This window comes from Ursus arctos, unplaced genomic scaffold, assembly GCF_023065955.2.
Source record: "Ursus arctos isolate Adak ecotype North America unplaced genomic scaffold, UrsArc2.0 scaffold_3, whole genome shotgun sequence".
Taxonomy (NCBI): Eukaryota; Metazoa; Chordata; class Mammalia; order Carnivora; family Ursidae; genus Ursus; species Ursus arctos.
In genome coordinates this window covers 87,863,078-87,885,881 of record NW_026622985.1, presented here as the reverse complement: position 1 = coordinate 87,885,881, position 22,804 = coordinate 87,863,078, and the positions used below count along the sequence as shown (strand labels likewise).

Genomic DNA, 22,804 nt, shown 5'->3' with positions numbered 1-22,804 from the left:
TGTGTAGGAGCTTTCGTTAATTCAAGTTGAGTGGGGTTTTTGTGTGTGTGTGTGTTGTGTGTGGTGTTTTTTGTTTTTTTTTTTTTGCAAACATGACTGTTTAACTGTGTGAAGCAGGCTGTCTAGCGTTTTCAACTGGCTTTGCGGTTTTTGCCAATGCGGGTGTTTCCTCTGGGCTCTTTCCTGTTTGTATGCCTTTCCTGTTTGGTTAGTTGTAACTTTGGGTGGGGTGAGTAGATGGGAAGAAATTTGATTGACTATTTAATAAATTGGGGGGATAAAAGTCCAAATCGCAAAGAATAATATTCTTTTTTTAAAAAAAGATTTTATTTATTTATTTGACAGAGAGAGAGAGAGAGCCAGAGAGCACAAGCAAGGGTGAATGGCAGAGGGAGAAGGAGAAGCAGGCTCCCTGCTCAGCAGGGAGCCCGATGTGTGGCTCGATCCCCGGACCTTGGGATCATGACCTGAGCCAAAGGCAGACACTTTTTTTTCCCCAGAGGTACACACTTAACTGACTGAGCCATTTAGGTGCCCGCAAAGAATAATATAACAAGCATTGAGTATTTATGTATATTCTGAGTATGTAATATAACAAAAGATATAAAAGATAATAAGCTTACAACTCACCTTGCAGAATAAAGAAATATTTATGCTTTTCATTTTTGCTTATCTTTTAAAGTAAAATAAAAATCATAACAGGCCGAAAATTATTTTCGATTTCCTAGTCTTGTTGCCATCTCTCCCCAGAAGCAACCTTTATCGGAATTACGGTGTGTGTTCTGCCCCCCCATGATTCTGTAATTTCCTCACGTACATATTTGTATCCATGTACAAAATGTAGTATTGTTTTATATAGTTTAGAATTTTTATTCAATGTTATGTTTTGGGGATCTATTCCTGTTGATACATAAGGATCTGATTTATTCATCTTAACAGCTGTATAGTATTTCATCCTGTGATTTATGGCACAATTCAGTACCTATTGCTCCAGGAATGGTCATTTGGGATATTTCCAGTTTTTTGCTGTAGCAAACCATGCTGCCAAGAATATATATGGCTCTTGGTGCTTCTCCAGAGTAGACAGATTATTAGGAAATGGAATTGCTGGGTAGAATGGTTGAACAGCTTCAACTCTTCCAGATTCTGACAAATATTTTCATGTTTGAGAGTCCCAGTTTCTCCATCACATGGCCAGCTGGCACTTGGTATTATCAGACTTTTTTTTATTTATGCCAATTCCAGGGGCATAAAATGATATTTATTGTTTCAATTTTAAAAGAACTTTCTCTTTAAAGTTTTTATTATGTGATAGTTAAGTCTTAATAAAAATATATAAAGCATCCTATGAGTTATCTGTGTACTCATGAACAGCTTCAAAAATACAATATTACCCATTTAACCCCCCCAAATTCTCTCTCTCTCTCTTTTTTTTTTTTTTAAAGATTTTATTTATTCATTCATTCAACAGAGATAGAGACAGCCAGTGAGAGAGGGAACACAAGCAGGGGGAGTAGGAGAGGAAGAAGCAGGCTGCTAGCGGAAGAGCCCTATGTGGGGCTCGATCCCATAACGCCGGGATCACGCCCTGAGCCGAAGGCAGACGCCCAACCACTGTGCCACCCAGGCGCCCCTCTCTCTCTTTTTTTAAAGTAGGCTCCATGCCCAGTGTGGAGCCCACCATGGGGCTTGAACTCACAACCCTGAGATCAAGAGTCGGATGCTTAACCAGCAAAGCCACCCAGGCACCCCTGAATTCCCTTTCTTGATCATCTCCCCCATCTTCGAGGTGATAGAGATAAATACTGTTCTTTTTTTCTCTTCAGCTTTAATAAGGTATCATTGACTGAGAAACATTGTATATACTTAAGGTATACAGTGTGATATTTTGTTTTTATTTTTTTAAGTAATCTGTACCCCCAAAGTGGGGCTCAAACTCCAGATCTTGAGATCAAGAGCCTCGTGCTTCTCGGACTGAGCCAGCCAGGTGCCTCTGTGATATTTTGATATATGTATACATTGTGAAATAATTTCCTCAATCAAGCTAATTAACCTATCTCCTCATCTGTTTATTCTTTTTTTTTTTTTTTTGATGATGAAAACGCTGATGATCAACTTCCTTAGCAAATTTCAATTATACATTATTATCATCTGTAGCCACTGTGGTATACCTTTGATCTCCAGAATTTACTCATCTTATAACTGAAAATTTGCATCCTTTGACCAATAGCCCCATATTACCCCCACCCCCCACTCCAGTTGCTGGCAACTGCCATTCTACTTTCTGTGAGTTTGACTTTTAAGATTCCACATGCAAGAGAGATCATACAATATTTGTCTATCTGGCTTATGTCACTTAGTATAATGTCTTTTAGCTTTATCCATGTTGTTGCAAATGGCAGGATTTCTTTCTTTTTATGGCTGAATCATACATATTCCTTTTTTTTTTTTAAAGACTTTGCTTTTTTGTCAGAGAAAGAGCACAAGCAGGGGAAGAGGCAGGCAGAGGGAGAAGCAGGCTTACCGTTGAGCAAGGAGCCCGATGCGGGATCAATCCCAGGACCCTGGGATGATAACCTGAGCTGAAGGCAGATGCTTAACTGACTGAGCCACCCAGGGGCTCCATACATATTCCTCTGTATGTCTATATATCTGTGTCTGTGTCGGTATCCCACATTTTCTTTATCCATTCATCTACTGATGGACGTTTAGGTTGTTTCCTTATCTTGGCTGTTGTGAATAATGCTGGATTGAACATGGGAGTGAGGAGATCTCTTTGAGATAATGATGTCATTCTTTTGGATATATACCTAGAAGTGGGATTGCTGATTATACAGTAGTTCTACTTTTAATTTTTTGAGGAATCTCTGTACTGTTTTCCATAGTGGTGTACCAATTTACAATCCTACTGATACTACTCTGCATTTGGTTTTTATTTTTCCCATACATTTATTATTATTTTTTTTAGTATATGCATGTATTTCTAAGCAATATTTAGTATTGTTTTCCATGTTTTCAATCCTGTAAATGTTATCAATACTAGGTGTGCAAATACTTGATTTATTTGCTTTTGTGTGCTCAGCATGATGATTCTGAGACTCACTCCTAATGTACAGAGCCCTGTTTGTGTTTCTGTACCATTTTGAGACCTGGACAAGATGGGCTTCTGCCCTGGGCCCTCTGCTTTACAGTCCTAGTTCTGCCTGTATTTTATGTATGTATGTATGTACATATGTATGTATGTTTTTTTTTTAAGATTTTATTTATTTGATAGAGAGCGAGAGAGCACAAGAAGGGGAGCAGCTGGCAGAGGGAGAAGGAGAAGCTGGCTCCCTGATGAACAGAGAGCCTGATGATGCGGGGCTTGGTCCCAGTACCCTGGGATCATGACCTGAGCCGAAGGCAGACGCTTAACTGACTGAGCCACCCAGGCGCCCCTCTGGCCGTCTTTTGGTTAATATTGCTACTCACTCTTTGAGGAGTCCATGGGGCCAAGGAATCGTGCCCGTCTAGCACCTGTAGTGCTCACTTTAATTCTAGACCATGCTCTGGGTTTCTGGAACCCTGCAATTCCCGGGCCCACTTCTAGGCCTGGATGGGCTTCTTCCCCAGGTCTTCCTACACGTGGCTGGCATGGTCATTTCCTGTGAATGATGACTCTTAACAGTGTGGGACACAGCCTGAGGTGGGAAGAGAGAAGGGGTGGGCCAGAGTTGGAAGCTAGGGCCAACTTGCTTCATTCTCTTGTATCTTATCAGAGAACTCGGAGGAGTCTCAGAAGAATTCACATGTGATTTTCCAGGTCATTTTGCAAGTATGTTTGTCAAGATAAGAAGACAGAACAAATTTTTTTTCCTTAAGATTTTATTTGTTTATTTGACAGAGAGCGAGAGAGAGAGCACACAAACGGGGGCGGGGGGGGGGGGGAGTGGCAAGCAGAGGGAGAAGCAGGCTCCCTGCTGAGCAGGGAGCCCCATGTGGGACTCCATCCCAGGACCCCAGGATTATGACCTGAGCCAAACGCAGATGCTTAACCGACTGCGCCACCCAGGCGTCCCCAGATAGGAAGACAGAATGTATTTCATTGAACCATTTTGTAGCTTCATTTTGTACTTTTAAATTTTCAGGCGCTTGGTGCACGGACCTCCATTTTATCTTGCCCTAAGTCCCACACGTTTTAGGAGAGGGACTGCTTTAGTTCTTTCAAACGTATGGCTTTCTTTTGTATGAATGTGTGCAATTTGTATACCAATTTTTATTATCAAAATATGGATTGTTTTAAATTTTTTGGTATTACAAACCATGATGCATTGAATATTATGGTATATCTCTCCTTGTGTACACGTGCAAGAGTTCCCTGATATCTCCTAGTAGATTTATCTTTAGTTTTATGAGATAATACCACATTGTTTTCCAAGTGTGTATACTGGGTTTTACTCCCATCAGAAGAATACGAGCATTCCCTTGCTTCATATCCTTGCCATTTAACAACATTGGCCTTTTTTGGGGGGGGTGGGGGTAGGTGGGGAGGGGTGGGAAGAGGTACATTAGCTTTATTGCTTTGCCAGGCAAAGGAGGCTGCAGCAAACATCCGCAGGCCCCCTGGGGAGGACCCATGATCAGCCCTTTAAAATTTGTGCCAGTACAAGCAATGCAAAATCGTACCTCACTGTGGTTTTAATTCTTTATGTATTTCTGCATATCTAGCTGTTTTAAGACCTAATGCTTATATTTTTGGTTTGTCTTACTTGGTGTCTAAATCTTAGCAGTTGCCTCTTATTTCCATTTTTGCATTTTTTTGGTCGTCTTACTGGTCTATTTACTTTTGCTTGTGATAGTCTTTTTTTTTTTTTTACCATTTTCAAGTGCATAGTTCCCACTTATCTTGATGAGCACCGAGTAATGGATAGAATTGCTGAATCACTAGAACAGACACGTGAAACTAATATAACCCCGTGTATTAACTGTGCTGGAATTAAAATTAAAAAAAAAAAGAAGAGGAATGACCTCCAAACTTGGGCGGGGGGGGGGGAAGTGTACAGTTCAACAGCAATAAGTACATTCATGATGTGCAATCATTACCACTCTCTGGTTCTAGAACATTCTGCTCAGCCCAAACAGAAACCCTACACCAATCAGCAGTCATCCTGTTCTCCCCTCTCCCTGCCCCCCCACCTTTAATCTACTTGTTGTCTCCATGGATTTGCCTTATTCTGGATGTTTCTTGCAAGTGGAATCGTACAATATTTGTCCCATTGTGTCTGGCTTCTTTCACTTAGCATGTTTTAAAGGTTTGCCTTTTACTTTTGCATGTTACATGTCATCTGTGTGGTGTATTTGCTGGGGAGGAGTCATCTTGGAAGTTCCTTCAGTTACTGAGTGTGCTCTGTCCTTGGAGTCTAGCTGTCAAGTTGATGCCACAGAGACTGTGCTGTTTTCTGTGACATCAGGGCCCAGAGGGGCGTGTGCCCCATAAGAGTCATTTGGGAATTTTTATTCTCTTTTTATTTTATTTATTTATTTATTTTTTAAAAGATTTATTTATTTATTTATTCAACAGAGATAGAGGCAGCCAGCGAGAGAGGGAACACAAGCAGGGGGAGTGGGAGAGGAAGAAGCAGGCTCATAGCGGAGGAGGCTGATGTGGGGCTCGATCCCATAACGCTGGGATCACGCCCTGAGCCGAAGGCAGACGCTTAACCGCTGTGACACCCAGGCGCCTCTTTATTCTCTTTTTAGATTTGCTTCATGTTTATTTTCACTTGGCCAAATCTGCCTTTCCATTTCTGCCACTTTCTGCAGAAATTAAGCTAAGAGGCGTAACGACATCATAAGTGATACTGTAAATCTTGATAAAATATTGAGTAAGGGACAAAGAAGCATCTGATAACAAAATATTTTTTACTCTTTACAAAATAGAGAGATGGCAGAAGTGAACAGAGAAAACAAATACAGGGTTGTTTTCCTTCCATAAAAGGGTTCTAATTTGCTTATTGCTCCTGACTGTATTTACTTCCAAAAGGTATCTTTGATCTTTACCTACAGACTACTCTGGAACTGACAAGGCCCCAGGATGGGGGTGGAAAAGGAGTTAAAGAATCCAGGAGGACCTAGGATTTCAGGCCCAGTGAGGAGTCAGTTTAAGCAGGTTGGAGCAGAGGAGCTGGATGCAGGTTTTGAGGAGAGTGGAGCCCTGTTTTGCCATCCTTTTTGCTCCTCCACACCGAGAAAGATTTTCATCTGTTTCAGACCAACTCAGAACATCAGGTCACCAAGGGGGCTAGTTTCCAAACATTTTGATTCTTCACCCCTCTCAGTAGAGAACATTTTGAGCATGTACTACGATTATGTATATATTTACTTAAAAATCACGTAAAGTATAACTCTTAATTTGAATATTAAATACTGACTTTTTTATCTTTTAAAAAACTTCAAAATCAACTTTCTTGAGGTATGATTTACATGCAGTAAAATGTACCTGTTTAAAGTATCCAGGGCGAAGAGTCTCAGTAAATGGATATACACCCATGTAACCATCACCATGATCAAGATACAGAAAATCTCTATGAGAAAAAGAAAAAAGAGAATTTCTGTTACTTCTAAAGGTTATCTCGTGCACCTTCTGAGTTAACCAGTTGATCCTCCCTACTTCTCCACCTCTTATAGCCCAGGCAATATATTTTTTTTTACTTTTTTAAGTTAAAAAAAAAATATATATATATAAAGGATTGTAACATTTTTTTCCTGTACCCTGAGCTATCAGTTCTGGGTAGCCCCTGGGGTATAGTAGGTGGCCAGCTTTGGAACAGTACTTCTCAAACTTTGATATGGATCTGAATCACTTGGGGGAGAGCTTACTAAAACACAGATTTCCACGTCACACATCAGAGATTCTGGTTTAGAAGCGGGAGGGGGTGTGGATTGGGCCGGGGGATCTGCTTTTTTACCCTTACCCTAAGGATTCTTTTGCAGGGGTCCATGAACCACACTTTCAGAAATAGTACCTAGGGGTGTGCTTCCTGGCAGACTGCAAAAGCAGGGTGTTACGTGGCTTCAGACTTCGAGGGTGTAAAAGGGAAATGGGATGGATTCTTTAGTGCAGAGTGAACAGAAATTGAAAAAAAGTATTGCTTTCTCCAAGGTTAGGGTGACCTGTTACTTTTCTATGATAGAACCACAAGACATACAGGAAACGTGGGGCATTCTTGCCACTCCATCAACAAATATTTATTGAGCACATGCTTTCTATGGCAAACAGCCTGTTCTAGAGGCTTCTGCCCCTTTCTTTCCCACTAAAGGAATCTTTAAGCCACCATTAAACAGCTTACTAATCTTTCTCTCTGGTCTATTTGAATCTTGCTCTTACCTTCCAAAGGGATTGCTGTTGGGGAGTATGGCAAGGGGAGAAGGGAAGGGGCCTGTGTGAAGAGAGGATCTTGGGGGCTCCCTTTTTCTAATCCTCAAGATTCTGGCACTACCACCACCACCCCTGAATGCTTTACTCTTCACTTCCTATGCTTTTTCTCTGTCCTGATGTGGACTTGGGGTGATGGTTCCCAAACTTTGCTGCCCATTGGAATCGCTTGAGGAGTCTTTAAAAAAAAAACCCTGAAGCCCCGTTCTCCCACCCCCACAGATTCTGATTTAATGGGTCTGGAGTATGGCTTGGGCACTGAGATTTTTTTAGAAGTCCCTAGGTGATTTTTTTTTTTTCAAAGATTTTATTTATTTGACAGAGAGAGAGCACGCGCACAAGCAGGGAGAGCGGCAGGCAGGGGGAGAGGGAGAATCAGGCTTCCCTGCAGAGCAGGGAGCCCGATGCGGGACTTGATCTCAGGACACTGGGATCATGACCTGAGCTTAACCACCTGAGTCATCCAGGCGCCCCTCCCTAGGTGATTCTATTGGGCAACACTAACTTGGAGCGCTGGAGATGGAAGGCATTGTCTGCAATAACAGAGACATGATTCCTGGGTGCCCCAGTCTTGGTGCAGTAGACTACACACAGGTCCTGGGTGCTGCCCCCCCAACCCCGTCCCCTCCCATCCCCCCGCAGGTCTGGTCTGCTCCTGTTGCCCTCTGCTGTCCAGAGTTTTGCAGCCAACCTGGTGCATTCCTGTCCCCGGGGCCATGGCCTGGTGCAGGTGCACCTGGAGCTCACCCTGTGGCCGCAGTTGGCTGGCCTTCTCTTCTTTGTACCTTGTGGGTTCCAGATGGTGCAGTGGTGGTTAGAGCCGGCCCCTTTCTTCAGCTCCAAGCTTCTCTTCGCCCACACAGTCCCTTATCCTGCTCCCGTGCTCTCTGTTGGCCCACTCTGATTCTCCCCATCTCACCAAGCCTCCCAGATTCACCGAGCCACCCCTACCTCTCGTAGCTTGGCAGTTTAACCTTGAACATCAGCGGTACAAACATAGGGAATGGGAGTCTCATGGCTTCGAAATAATACTTCCTTACGGTTGTTTCTGATTGGTGACATTTTCCTCTTTAGACCAGTATTCTCTAGATTTTATCTTTCACACGTCCTGGTTCCTTTTTCACCTGGTGTATATCATGGTGAGCTATTTCCTGTTTTCTGTACAAATCAACTCTCTTTGTTTTTATCAACCCCTGCCCACAAGGTGTTGGGGAGCAGGGGGGGTGAGTGGAGAAGGGGAGGGGTATTTTGAGACAAATTACTGTCAAAAAAACAAGACTCTCCCTTAGGTGGTTGGTTATCTTTTCCTGGTGGGTCTGGTTGAGGAGCCCAGAGCTGGCTCTGTGTTTACCAGCTTGGGAAGCACAAGGGCTCCGAAGTGACCACCTAGTTCAGGAACCTAGCTTAAACTCTGATCCAACGAGTCCAACTAGCAATTCTCAGCTCCAGCTGCACGGTAAAATCACCTGCCGCCCCTTGTCAAATTAAATCAGTCTCTGAGGGTTAGGCTTAGGTATTTCTAAACACTCCCCAGTTGATGAGTATGTGTAGCCAGGGATGAGAGCCACTCTACCGCCCAGACCTAGTCTGAGTTGCGGGGGAGGATTTATTGCCAGGGCTAAAATAACATTCTGTTCTGTGGCTGGAAGAGAAAAGTGAAAAGGTCATTTGTTTTTAGTCTTCAGCCAGAGATTCCTGAAACCGAGACAATTATGTTCTTTCAAGGCCATCTTTGCTCTTTTTATAATTTTTTTTTTTATGAAGTTATCATCTCCTCTCCCAACTCACGCTGTTTGAAGTTTATCTGCTGCAAGTGCAGGCAGAATTCTGCAAACACTTGTCTTCCCCTGGGCCGTTCGTAATGGTTTGTAGGAGAGCTCTTCTCTGCGCCGGCAGGTGGGGAGCTGTGCGCCAGCCTTCTGCAGGCCCAGTCGTCCTTCACAGGAGAAGGCAGCCTGAGTCTCCATCCTCCCAAGTGGAGCGGTGGTCCCAGAAGGCAGGCAGGCAGCAGCATCACCTGGGCACTCATTAGAAATGCAGATCTTCAGTCCCCACCCCAGACCTACTGATCAGAAACTCTGGGGGTGGAGCCCAGCAATCTGTGTTCTAGCAAACCTTCTGGACGATTCTGACACACACCAAGAGTTTGAGATCCAGCCAGTAGGTCCAGGGTGGGGCCTGAGAATTTGCATTTCTTTCTTTTTTTTTTTTTTAAGATTATTTATTTATTTATTTGACAGAGATAGATAGCCAGCGAGAGAGGGAACACAAGCAGGGGGAGTGGGAGAGGAAGAAGCAGGCTCCCAGCGGAGGAGCCCGATGCGGGACTCGATCCCGGAACACCGGGATCACGCCCTGAGCCGAAGGCAGACGCCTAACAGCTGCACTACCCAGGCGCCCCCAAGAATTTGCATTTATGACAGCCTCCCAGTGATGCTGGTCTGGGGACCTCACTTTGAGAACAGCTGGCTTAGAGAACCTGAGGAGGCCATGGCGGACTTTCACGCCCTTTCCAGGCTGAAGCCTCCTGGTGGATATTAGGGACCTGGAGCTGGGGCAGAGTGATCAGCAGAATGTGGAAAAGAAGCTTCTGCCACCCTAAACCTAAAACATGACCTCCCTTAAGCTCTAACGATGCCCGGTGCTGCTGAACTTGTCTCCCCAACGCCAGTCCTAAGACGCAGTTTCTATCATCTGTTGTCCCACCTTTACCAGATTCATGTGCATTTGCTCGCCTTGTACTCTGCTCTCAGTTTTCCATTGAGTGCTGGGGAACAGTGGTTTCAAGAAGGGCTTTTTTCCCCTACTTCTTTTTCTCCCTCTTTTCGGTTTGGAAAAGTTTTGATCTGCTTTTGTTTTTCCAGATTAGGTTTTGGGTTTTTGTTGTTGTTATTTTGTTTGTTTTGTTTTGTTTTGTTTGAGATCAGGGTTCATTTATCAGATCTTCCTCTTATTTGAGTTACCTTGGATTTCTCATTTTATTTTATTTTTGATTTCTCATTTTATCAGCCTCAGTTTCCCTAAGTAAAAAGTAAATTGCTTCCTCATAGGCGTACCATGTTACTTATTAAATAACAGATGCGGAGTTCCTGTCACTTACAACACAGGTAATAAACGTCGGTTTTTGTCCTCCTGACCTTACTCCCAAAGAGATGGGCACAAACTGCCCCATCCTGATGGCCGACCAATATGCTGAAATTGGGGTAAAGAGAAAGCGTCTGAGAAGTGGGGGGAAGTCTAGGGAATGTGGGAAGATGGAGGAGGCTGCTAGTCAGAGACCAAGGCTAGATATAGACGCTGCAGACTGAAGCCGGGTGCAGAGTGAGTGTCTCGGATCTAGAGGAATGAGCAGTTTGCCTGCAGCTGGAGGTGAGAAATGACAAGTGAAACTGAGCCTTCGGACAGGCTGCAGCAAGGACCCAGTGGCGCAGGGCCAAGCATGAGTGTCTTGGGTGAGCATGGAAAAGCCTAGAGACTCAGGGTTCCAGACAAAACCATTAGGCTGCCTGGTGGCCTCTAGTTATTTAGAGGAAATGTTGACGTCAGGGACCTTGGATATGCCCTCCTTCTCCTCAGCTAGGACAGGTAGGACCATTGCTGCATCTAGCTGTGACCTGGAGAGGGGCTGGGTCCTCTTCTGTGATCCTGATTTCTCTGTCAGAGAGGAGCCATAGTCTTGGCACTGGGGGCAGGATGTCTGGATTGGAGGCTAAAGAGAAAGCAAAGACTCTAAATTCCTTTCCGGTAACAGTTGTCATGTATCTCTGAGACAGAAGGTGGAACCTGTCTAGCGGTGGGGTGTTTATTTCACAGAGGTCATTTTCAGCTCCATTGCAAGGGAATCATTTTTTTTTAATTTAAATTCAATTAATTAACACAGAATATATTACTGGTTTCGGAGGTGGCGTTCAGTGATTCATCAGTAGCATTAATGGCACTGGCCAGTGGAGTGAGAGGCCTTACAGTTAATGAGTCTCCCATTCATCTGGTGATGGAGGGGCTTTCTGTCTGGGCTGGAGTCTGAGGACCCCTCCTGTAGGGGGGCTGGGACGAGTGATAAGGGGGAGTCAGTCCAGCTGAGGGCCCTGGGTGGTGGGGACTGCTGGGAGCAGTTATATCTGAAACCACAGAACCCCAAAGCAAGCGGAGGGAGCTGAAGTCGGCTTATCAAGGAGTGCCGGAGACACAGAAGGCCCGCCTGAGGAAATGGCTGGGATAGAGGCGTCACCAGAGCCCCATGAGCTGCCCTCGACTTCTCTGCGTAGCAAAGTGTACGGGAGGGCTGGTTGGGTTTTAAGGGCTCAGATGGTAGCAGACACAGTCATCGATTCCGTGGGTTTTGTTTTTTTTCTAAGAGGTGCCACAGCTAGATCTGATGGCAATTCCAGAGGGTTTCAGAAGTGCCTTACACACAGACAGCAGCATTTGAATAGTGCCATTTTATTTTTATTTATTTTTTTTAGTAATCTCTACACCTATCGTGGGGCTCAAACTCATGACCCTGAGATCAAGACTCACATGCTCTACTGACTGAGCCAGCCAGGCACCCCAAAATAAGTTACTTTTAAAGATTCATTCTTAGAAAATAACTTTTATCTAAATGTTTACATTTAAAAAATTACTAGCTTCAGTAAGATAGTTTTGCAAAGTCATTTGCATTTCTGCTTATTAGTGACAACTAAAAAATAGTGGCAACAGATAAATGTTTAATATTTGGGAAATGGAAGAAAACTATTAAAAGAAAGATTTTAATTCTCCATAAGAAAAATAGAACTTGAATAAATGGAGAGATAGTTTCTGTTTCAGAATCGGAAGATTAACGTACTTAAGGTGACATAATATCTGATCTAATTTATGGAGTTAACACAAATTAGATTCTCAATATGATATTTTTGTGGAAATTGACAAAACCGTAATAAAATTTCTATAGAGAAAATGATAGGTAAGCACACTAAAGGGGTTTTGGAAAAGGAGTAAACCAATGATGTAATAAATTACTCCATTAATATTTAAAATATGGTGCAAAGGAGATTTAAGTTATATTAGATTTAAAGCAGAACAGTAGATTGATGGGGCGCCTGGGTGGCTCAGTCGTTAAGCGTCTGCCTTCGGCTCAGGGCCTGATCCTGGTGTTGTAGGATTGAGCCCCACATCAGGCTCCTCTGCTAGGAGCCTGCTTCTTCCTCTCCCACTCCCCCTGCCTATGTTCCCTCTCTCGCTGGCTGCCTCTGTCTGTCAAATAAATAAATAAAATCTTAAAAAAAAAAAAGAACAGTAGATTGATAAAATCATAATAGACGTTCCAACAGTTCTAAGTTTGTTACAAGATTATCACATAATAGTCCAGAATTACAGAATAATAAGAAAGAAATCCTATTTAATATTAGGATTATTATTGAGGGGCGCCTGGGTGGCTCAGTCCGTTAAGTATCTCTTAATTTTGGTTCAGGTTATGATCTTAGGGTTGTGAGATCAAGCCCCGCATGGGGTTCTGCACTGGGCATGGAGCGCGCTTAAGATTCTTTCTCTCCCTCTCCCTCTGTCCCTCCCCTCCTCCCCCCCTCTCTAAAAAAAATAGGATTATTATTGAGAAAAGTTGATGTAAAGCATTTCTGTCCATTTCTGACACTATTTGTCATAATAAGCTCCAGATGTATTAAAGAATTGTAGTCGAAGGTATTTCTTTTACAAGTGAAACAATATATATTACAGTTACCCCACTATGGTGGAGGAATTAATTTCTGACGTATCAAAATTATGAAAGGCAAATTGGAAGGGTCTGATCATATAAAACTTTAGCAGCGGCAACCTTAATTAAAGTTCTTGGTAAAAAGGGAAAAAATGCAAAACTATTTGAAATAAACAAGGCTGGTAATGATTAATTTTTAAAAGCGTAAAGAACAATTATAAATCTGTAGGTCAGTAACCATTCCTACTATAGATAAACAGTTAAAGAATATGAACAAATAGTAAGGAAGTAAGGAAAGTAAGGAGTAGTAAGTAAAGAAATATAAGGATCAAGGCAACATTTGGGAATATTCCAGTGTCATTAGTAAATTAAGTGCAAATTAAAAGCATAAGTCTATTTCTTACCTATTGAAGTAGCAGAAGTGATAAAACTCCTTATTAATGTGCTTGCAGGGAAATAAACACACTCACAGATTGCTGGTGTGTTTCCTGGAGAGCCCTGGATCAAAATGAAACAAGCTGCCAAGAAAATTATTGTGTCCTTTGAGGCAGTACTCCCGAAGGAATAAATCCCAGGAAAATATTGTAGAGGATGGAAGGTTATTTGTACAAAGGTCATCGTAGCCATGCTATTTATATAGTGAAAATCCGGCCATGACCTCACTGCCTGGCAATTTGATGACAGTTGTGCAAACTAGAAAATGTTAATATCCCATCATATTAATAACTATTAAAACCATAAATCTGAGGACTTTGGCTATAATTGTAGGTAGCACATGTAAGTTAGAAAGTGTAATGAGTTTGTTATGTGGACACTGATAACTGCCAAATTACTTTTGTCTAATGAAAACGTTGCCGTCAGGGTTTCTCAGTGATCTGAATCGGTGCTTCTCGGACCTTAATGTCATTAAGTCATTTGGGGATGTTGTTGAAGGGCAGATTTTGTTTTGTTTTGTTTTGTTTGTTTGTTTTTAAAGATTTTATTTATTTATTTATTTGACAGACATAGAGACAGCCAGCGAGAGAGGGAACACAAGCAGGGGGAGTGGGAGAGGAAGAAGCAGGCTCATAGCAGAGGAGCCTGATGTGGGGCTCGATCCCATAATGCCGGGATCACGCCCTGAGCCGAAGGCAGACGCTTAACCGCTGTGCCACCCAGGCGCCCCTGAAGGGCAGATTTTGATTCAGTGTAAGTAGGGTGGGGCCTGAAACTCTGAATTTCTGACAAGCTCCCAGGCATGCTGATGCTCCCTCCTCTACCACTACACTTTGAACACGGAAGACACAGGTCTCTGCCCTCGGTTGGTAGCCACTAGTCCCAGGTGGCTATTCAAATTTAAATTAATTAAAATAAAGTAAAATAGAAAATTTAGTTCCAAAGTCTTACTAGCTATGATTCAAGTAGCCATCTTTGGAAAGCTCAGATCATAGAACAATTGCATCGTCATAGAGTGTGTTCTCTTGGACAGCGTGGACCTAGATCATCAGTGTCTTAAAATGCAGGAATTTCTGTCTCTTTTTTTCTGTAGAGTTGTTTGAAACATACAACTAAGAGTTTGTTCCATTCCTTTGTAGTCACAGATCATATAGGTATACATACGCTGGTATATAAGACACAGGAGAAATAAAGCAATGAATAATTTTGTATCATTAATATATTTGATAAAGGGGGGCGCCTGGGTGGCTCAGTTGGTTAAGCGTCTGCCTTCAGCCCAGGTCATGATCCCAGGGTCCTGGGATCGGGGCCCATGTCGGACTCCTTGTTCAGGGGGAAGTCTGCTTCTCCCTCTGTCTGCCCTCCCCACTCATGCTCTGTCTCTGTCTCTCAAATAAATAAATAAATAAATAAATAAATAAATAAATAAAATCTTAAAAAAATATTTGATAAATGGAATCTCTTTTCTCATTGACTTTTACTGTCAGTCCCTACACGTATTTTTTTTAGATGATTTTTTTTTTAAAGTAATCTCTGCAGCCAACATGGGGCTCAAACTCACAGCCCTGAGATCAAGAGTCATTTGCTCTGTGGACTGAACCAGCCATTCACCCCAAGTCCATAGATGTATTATACTAATTATTCTTTGCCCCACAGTGGGCAATCATTTCCAAGAAATTGATTTTAGTTTCTTTGTCAATTTTTTCCTCTAGTAATGAATACTAGAGGAGATAGTGTTTAAAGAAGTATTGCAACAATTTATAGATGTGTATAAATTGTGAGAGAATACATCCCTGGGGCACCTGGGTGGCTCATTCAGTTGAGAGTCTGGCTCTTGGTTTACGCTCGGGTCCTGATCTTGGAGTTGTGGGATTGAGCCCCCACTTCTGGCTGTGCACCTAGTGGGGAGTCCGCTTGTCTCCCTCTGCCCCTCCCCCAGGGTGCGTGCATGCGTGTGCGTACACATGATCACTCTCTCTCTCAAATAAATAAATAAATAAATAAATAAATAAATAAATAAAATCTTTAAAAACTACATCCCCTGTACCCCAACTTAGGTGTTTCATCAGTTTATACTTTTAAAGCGTATTCTCTAAGCAGAATTAGTTATCAAAGGATGTAGCATTGATAACCGAAAGCTCGCTGGATGATTTGTTTTTCTTTACTTCTGTGGTGTGGAAACACTGACAATTGTTGTTTTCTTCCAGGAATTTGTGCAAATATTCTCACAACGTTCTCTCAGAAGAGAATTTCAAGGTCTTGAAAAATCATGAGCTGTCTGGACTGAACAAAGAGGAACTAGCCGTGCTTCTCCTCCAAAGTGACCCTTTTTTCATGCCTGAGGTAAGTGATGAGTCCTTAGTTTAAGCAGCAGAGAGAATATGATTGGCAGTGTTGTGTCATGGATGTGTTGGAACAGGAGCACAAAAGACGCAAAGTTACCACCAGGCTCTGCAGATAGCAATCACCAGGTGCTTGTTGCTAAGGGACCTAAAGATTCCAGCAATTTCCTTCCTGTTTGAAGTGATCTGAAGGCACAGTACTAGGACTAATGGATGCTCTCCATATAGTAGCTTCCTGGAAGGAGATGGTCTTTGAATTGAGGTTTTGGAAGATGATAGGGTATATTGGTTGAGGGTCTAGGCAAAGCTGTTACACCAAAGAGACCCCCAAATTTAGTGACTTAAAGAAAATATAATTTTATTTCTCTGTCCCTCGACAATCTAGATCCAAGGTCATCAAACTATGGCCTAGGGGCCAAATCTGGCCTGCCACCTGGTTTTACAAATAAGGTTTTATTGGAACCCAGCCACACTCATTCATTTGCATATTGTCCATTCCTGCTTTCTTTTTTTTTTTTTTTAAAGATTTTATTTATTTATTTGACAGAGATAGAGACAGCCAGTGAGAGAGGGAACATAAGCAGGGGGAGTGGGAGAGGAAGAAGCAGGCTCATAGCGGAAGAGCCTGATGTGGGGCTCGATCCCATAACGCCGGGATCATGCCCTGAGCCGAAGGCAGACGCTTAACCGCCGTGCCACCCAGGCGCCCCCCATTCCTGCTTTCTTAACACAAGAGTAAGCTGAGTAAGTTTCAAAGTCCTGACCCTGCCACCGACTGCTTGTGTGATCTTGGACAAAGCAGGTAATCCTTCTGGGTCTCACTTCATTTGCTGTTGTGCATTCGTTCAACTAACATTTAGGAGTGCCTGCAAGAGGCAGGCACTGCGTTAAATCTTGGAGGCAGCAGTGAACAAGATACATTCCTGCCCTGAAAACCTCAAAGTGTTCACACTCTCTCGCTTTGCCTTGCCCTGTGAGAATATAAAAGCTTCCGGCAAACCTGACTTCCTGGTTTATAAGCTTGTAAAATTTAAATGTGCTTATTAAAGGCAGAAATGCTGTCGTTTGTCCTGGTCTAATGAAGGCCAGGAGCATTCTTACTTCCTTATTAAAATAGTCCTAGGATTGTTAACCAAAGCGTCATTCGTGAAGTTGCTAATTGTTCTTTTTCTGCCATAGCCTTGAGGACACTGGTTCTCAAACTTTAGGGAGCATCGGAATCACCTGGAGGGTTTGTGACTTCAGAGTGCTGAACCCCACCTCTGGCAGCTCTGACTGTAGAGACGGGGATAGGTCTGAGGATTTGCATTTCTGATACATTTCCACGTGGCCCTGATGCTGCCAGTCCAGGGACCACACTTTAAGCCCGAGATCACAGTGAACCAGGCTGATCTGGGTTGCTCAGTCTGTTGAAACAATTTATAAATGTTTTGATCTTTGGGATTCTTTTATGTAATGATTCGAACATTTGCAGTGCATTTTATATTTTGCACAACAAAATATTTTTTGTTTGCACAACAACATATTTTATTATTTAATCTGCTCAATAACTTGGGTTAGGTGGACAGAGCAAATATTTTCCTCCTTCACAGCAGAGGAAACAGAGGCGGGGAGTAGGTAATTCAGGTGAGGTCACATAGCTGGTTCTAGGGCTACGGCTGCGGACTTTGAAATCCGTTTCTTCCAGTCCTGCATCATACGGCCTGGCCTCCGTGACAGTACTTCAGTAAAAAATACGTATGCCCTCTTTTCAGTAAGAACTACATGTCAGCAGAGCTATTTACATAGAAATTGAAAAATTACCTTCTTGGGTTTTTTAGTTTTGAGACACCTTGTCATGTTCTGCCTAGCAGAGACAACAGCTGCAAGTAAGATCCACATGTCCTTTTTTTTCTTTTTTTTTGATGATTTTACTTTTAAGTAATCTCTACACCCAATGTGGGGCTCGAACTCACAGCCCTGAGATCAAGAGTCACATGCTCCACTGTCTGAGTCAGCCAGGCGCCCCCGACATGTCCTTTTAGTTGCAGAATGACTTGATAGCCTTCCTCTTTGGGGTTCCTTTGTAATGTAGGGCTCCCTTTGGGTCCTGTTTGGTCCTAATGTAGCTGGCCATGGCCATCTTCTTTTGGTTCTTCCAAAGGGTTATTAAATTCATGGTTCGTTTAGTTAGTTTGCATGCCTCCTCTACCCCAAATAAATCATAGTTGACTACAACTCGTCTAGATGGTAGAAGACACATGTATTTTTATCCTTTGGTTTATCTCTGCTTACTGCCAACATTTTTGTTGACTTCGGCTTTCCTTAATGGCTGTGTGGCAAATGCGGGAAGGTGTATTGTCTCTGGCTAGTGTTTGTTTCTCTCTTCTGCAGATATGCAAAAATTACAAGGGAGAGGGTCGAAGAGTGACTTGTGACAAATATCCACAGTGTGAAAGGCTCCACGTCTGTGAGCACTTTACCCGAGGGAACTGCGGTTATACCAACTGCCTCCGGTCCCATAACCTGATGGACAGAAGGGTGCTGGCCATCATGAGGGAGCATGGGCTGAGCTCCAGCGTGGTTCAAAACATCCAGGACATCTGCAACAGCAAGCATAGCCCGCAGAAACACGCTGGGCACAGAGGTAACTGCTTTCCACATTTTCTTTAATAGAAGGCACAGAAATAAACAAATCACAAGGGAAGTGTAACTTTACCTATAATCATTGTACCTCACCACGCGAAACTGTTGTTGCCTTCAGACCTTGTCTGTATGTATACATAATTTTTACTTCGTTATAATCATAGTATATATGTAATTTTGCAATTTGATTTTTTAAAATTTTATTTATTTATTTGAGAGAGAAAGAGAGAGTGAGCACGAGAGGGGGGAGGGTCCAAGGGAGAAGCAGGCTCCCCACTGAGCAGGGAGCCCCATGCGGGATCTCCATCCTGGGACTCCAGGATCATGACCTGAGCCGAAGGCAGATGCTTAACCGACTGAACCACCCAGGCACCCTGCAATTTGATTTACATGCTAAGTACTAACCACTCCCCCAGTTTGTTAAAGTGTTTATCATTTTTCTAAAAGCTAATTGATCAAGCTTTTTTTTCACCAGCTATTAGCATTTTGTCCCATTAAATTTTGTCGCAGTTGTTTTGTCACTTCCTGTCCATTTTTGTGCACCTGTGAACACTGACACGCACACACATAACATTTTTGTGGTTAGAGCATTTGAGGTATGCAGTCATCCGGAGCCTCCACGCCTGTGTATATAAGCACACACTTCCTTAAAACAAGGCCACTCTCTTCCATAGCCTCAATACTATTAATACAGGAAATCTAGCATTAATGCAAAAACCATACACAATTTAATTCACAGTGCTCAGTACTATTTCTTTAAAAATGTATTTATTTTTACCATTTAAGTTGTGTTAAGAGATAACATTCCCTTTTAACCATTTTTAAGCGTACAGTTCAGTGGTATTACATTCACTCTGCTGTCAGCCATCACCACCATCCATTCCCAGAACTTTTCCATCTTCCCAAACTGAAATTGCATACCCAGTAAACAATAACCCCATTCCTTCCCATGCCGGCACCTGGCAACTTCCTGTTCTGTTCTCTGTCTCTATGAATTTGATCTCTGCAGCATCCTCATAGAAGGGGAGTTATGTAGGATTTATACTTTTGTGATGAACTTATTTCACTTCCATAATGTCTTCAAGGTTCATCGAACCCATGTTATAGGATGTCCTTCCTTAAAAAAAAAAAGACGATATAAAAAATATTATATATAATTCTAAAAATGGGGTAAAGATATACCTAATAAAATTTACCATCTGAACCATTTTTAAGTGTTCAGTGGCATTAAGTACACTCACATTGTTTTGCAGCCCATCCCTAAACCTCCCTTTACCTTGCAGAACTGAAACTCTATACCTATGAAACAATACCACATTCCCTCCTCCCCCCAGTCCCTGGCAACCACCGTTCTTCTTATTTATTTATTTATTTATTTATTTAAGATTTTATTTATTCGACAGAGATAGAGACAGCCAGCGAGAGAGGGAACACAAGCAGGGGGAGTGGGAGAGGAAGAAGCAGGCTCATAGCGGAGGAGCCTGATGTGGGGCTTGATCCCAGAACGCCGGGATCACGCCCTGAGCCGAAGGCAGACGCTTAACCGCTGTGCCACCCAGGCACCCCTCTTCTTTTTTTTTAATAATAATTTTTTATTATGTTATGTTAGTCACCATACAGTACATCCCTAGTTTTTGATGTAAAGTTCCATGATTCATTACTTGCGTATAACACCCAGTGCACCATGCAATATGTGCCCTCCTTACTACCCATCACCGGCCTATCCCAGTCCCCCACCCCTCTCCCCTCTGAAGCCCTCAGTTGGTTTCCCAGAGTCCATAGTCTCTCATGGTTCATTCCCCCTTCTGTTTACCCTCTCTTCATTCTTCCCTTTCTTCTACCGATCTTCCTATTTCTTATGTTCCATAAATGAGTGAAACCATGTGACAATTGTCTTTCTCTGCTTGACTTATTTCACTTAGCATAATCTCCTCCAGTCCCATCCATGTTGCTGCAAATGTTGTGAAATCGTTCTTTTTGATGACTGAGTAATATTCCATTGTATATATGGACCACATCTTCTTAATCCAGTCATCTGTTGAAGGGCATCTCGGCTCCTTCCACAATTTAGCTATTGTGCACAATGCTGCTATGAACATTGGGGTGCATGTGACCCTTCTTTTCACTACGTCTGTATCTTTGGGGTAAAAACCCAGTAGTGCAATTGCTGGATCATAGGCAGTCACCGTTCTAATCTCTGTTTCCATGAATATGACTGCTCTAGGTACCAAATAGAAATAGAATTTTATGTGATTTGTCTTTTTATGACTCTGGCTTATTTTGCTTTGCATAACATCCCACTGTATGTATATGCCACATTTTGTTTACCCGTTCATCCCTGGTTGGATACTTGAGTTGCTTCTACCTTTGCTATTGTGAGTAATACTGCGATGAACATGGGTGTACAAATGTCTGCTTGAGGCCTTGCTTTCAATTCTGTTGGGTATGCACGATCACGTGGTCATTCTAGGTTTAATTATTTGAGGAACTGTCATCCCATTTTCACAGCAGCTCCGCCATTTTGCTTTCCCACCATCAGCGCACAAGGGTTCCACCTTCTCTACCTCCTCACCAAAACATGTTATGTTCAGTGTGTGAAGTGATCAGTTCTATTCCTTAATCATTTTCACATTGTTTAATGGATATTAACCCTCGGCAATTTTTTAAGCCTTTGTGAAATGGATGTGAGAGAGGTGAATTTTATAAAGCAAATAGAATATATAATTCTTGGACGCTATATTACATAATAAACAATTACACCTCCTTATATTTGAGAAATGCTTTATAATTAACCAGGGATTTTTCACCCAAAATATCTCATCATTGTTCCTGACAGCAAAGCTATGAAGAAAGAAAGGTGTATTATTAGCCTTATTTAATTGATAAGGAGATTGAGCTCAGAAATTGTACTTTTATTTATTTATTTAGATTTTATTTATTTTAGAGAGAGACAGCATGAGTGGGAGGGGCAGAGAAAGAGAGAGAGAGAGACAGAATCTCAAGCAGACTCCATGCTGAGTGTGGAGCCCAATGCGGGGCTCAATCCCAGGACCCTGAGATCCTGACCTGAGCCCAAATCAAGAGTCAGATACTTAACTGACTAAACACCACCCAGGCACCCCGAGGCTCAGAAATTTTAAATGACTTTTATTGCAAGCAGTCTTAAATCGTTTTTGCTATGAGTAAATAAAAGGGATGTTTCCAAGGCCTCACACCACTAGTTAGTGGCAGAGCTTATGTGTTCTGGTCCTTCATCTGGTGTTTTCTCCTCCCACATCACAATGCTCTCTGAACAGAGAAGCCCCTGGAGGGATGTTTTCTGGCGTAGTTTCCCAAGAAATTCATTGTACGTGAGAGAGATCTTTATTATCCCTTCTGGTTAATTTACTTAATTAACTATTTTGTTGGCAGGAGAAGGATGTTTGCTTTTATTCTATTACCGCTGCTCTCTGAGTTGGGAAGAGAAAGGCCCTCTTCCTCCCCCTTCCCCCACACAGTAGCACAGCTCATATGCCACACACGTGTACACACAACACACATACCACACATACACATACGTACCACATACTTGTACACACCACACACAAACACACATGCATTCACACCATACACATACTTCACACCACACATAACACACACACACATCTTACTGACAGACACATCTCACACACCAACTACATGTCACACTCAAGTGCATCTCTCTCTCTCACAAACACACTCCTCACACACGTATACCACACATGTACGTCTTACACACATATACCCCTCATTTATGCCCGCACATCCAGCATAACACACACCACACATAAACGTCACACATGTGCCTGTCCCACACGCACACTTCACACACACTCACAAACACGTGTGCTCACGCATTCCCTCCTCTTCCTAAGGAGTGTGACTCATCAGATTTCTTGAGAGAGGCTAATTCTTTTTGATATTTCTCACTTAAGCTTGGGCATTTGGAGACGGGATGAACTATGGAAAAACTTCTAGTTTAAATGAAATCAGAGCTTTACACTGTGGTTTTAATTAATTAATTAATTTATTTTTGTGAATCCTAAATTTGTTTGGGAACCTTCTTCACAATATGAGCAAATGTAAATGACTTGGAAAATCCTCCCTGACTCACTCCTGTGTGTGTCTCCGTTCATCATAGCACAGAATGCTGACTTGAACCAGAACGTAGTGGAGAACCGCACCTAAGAGTCTAGGGGCTTCGAGGTTACATCCGAGGCCCAGGAGAGAAGTCGAGAAGAGCCAGGGTCACTGTGACTCTCATTCTAGGCTGCGGGGTGG

At 42.6% G+C, this 22,804-nt stretch overlaps 1 protein-coding gene across 1 annotated transcript in view; it reads left to right on the top strand.

The window, feature by feature from the left end:
* Positions 1–22,804, top strand: part of LOC113264867 (zinc finger CCCH-type antiviral protein 1) — a 59,343-nt gene that overhangs the window by 4,408 nt on the left and 32,131 nt on the right. The window contains exons 2-3 of the mRNA XM_026511851.4: positions 15,746–15,881; positions 18,254–18,506. Coding sequence (XP_026367636.2) covers positions 15,746–15,881; positions 18,254–18,506 — 389 coding nt within the window. The remainder of the gene's footprint in view (positions 1–15,745; positions 15,882–18,253; positions 18,507–22,804) is intronic.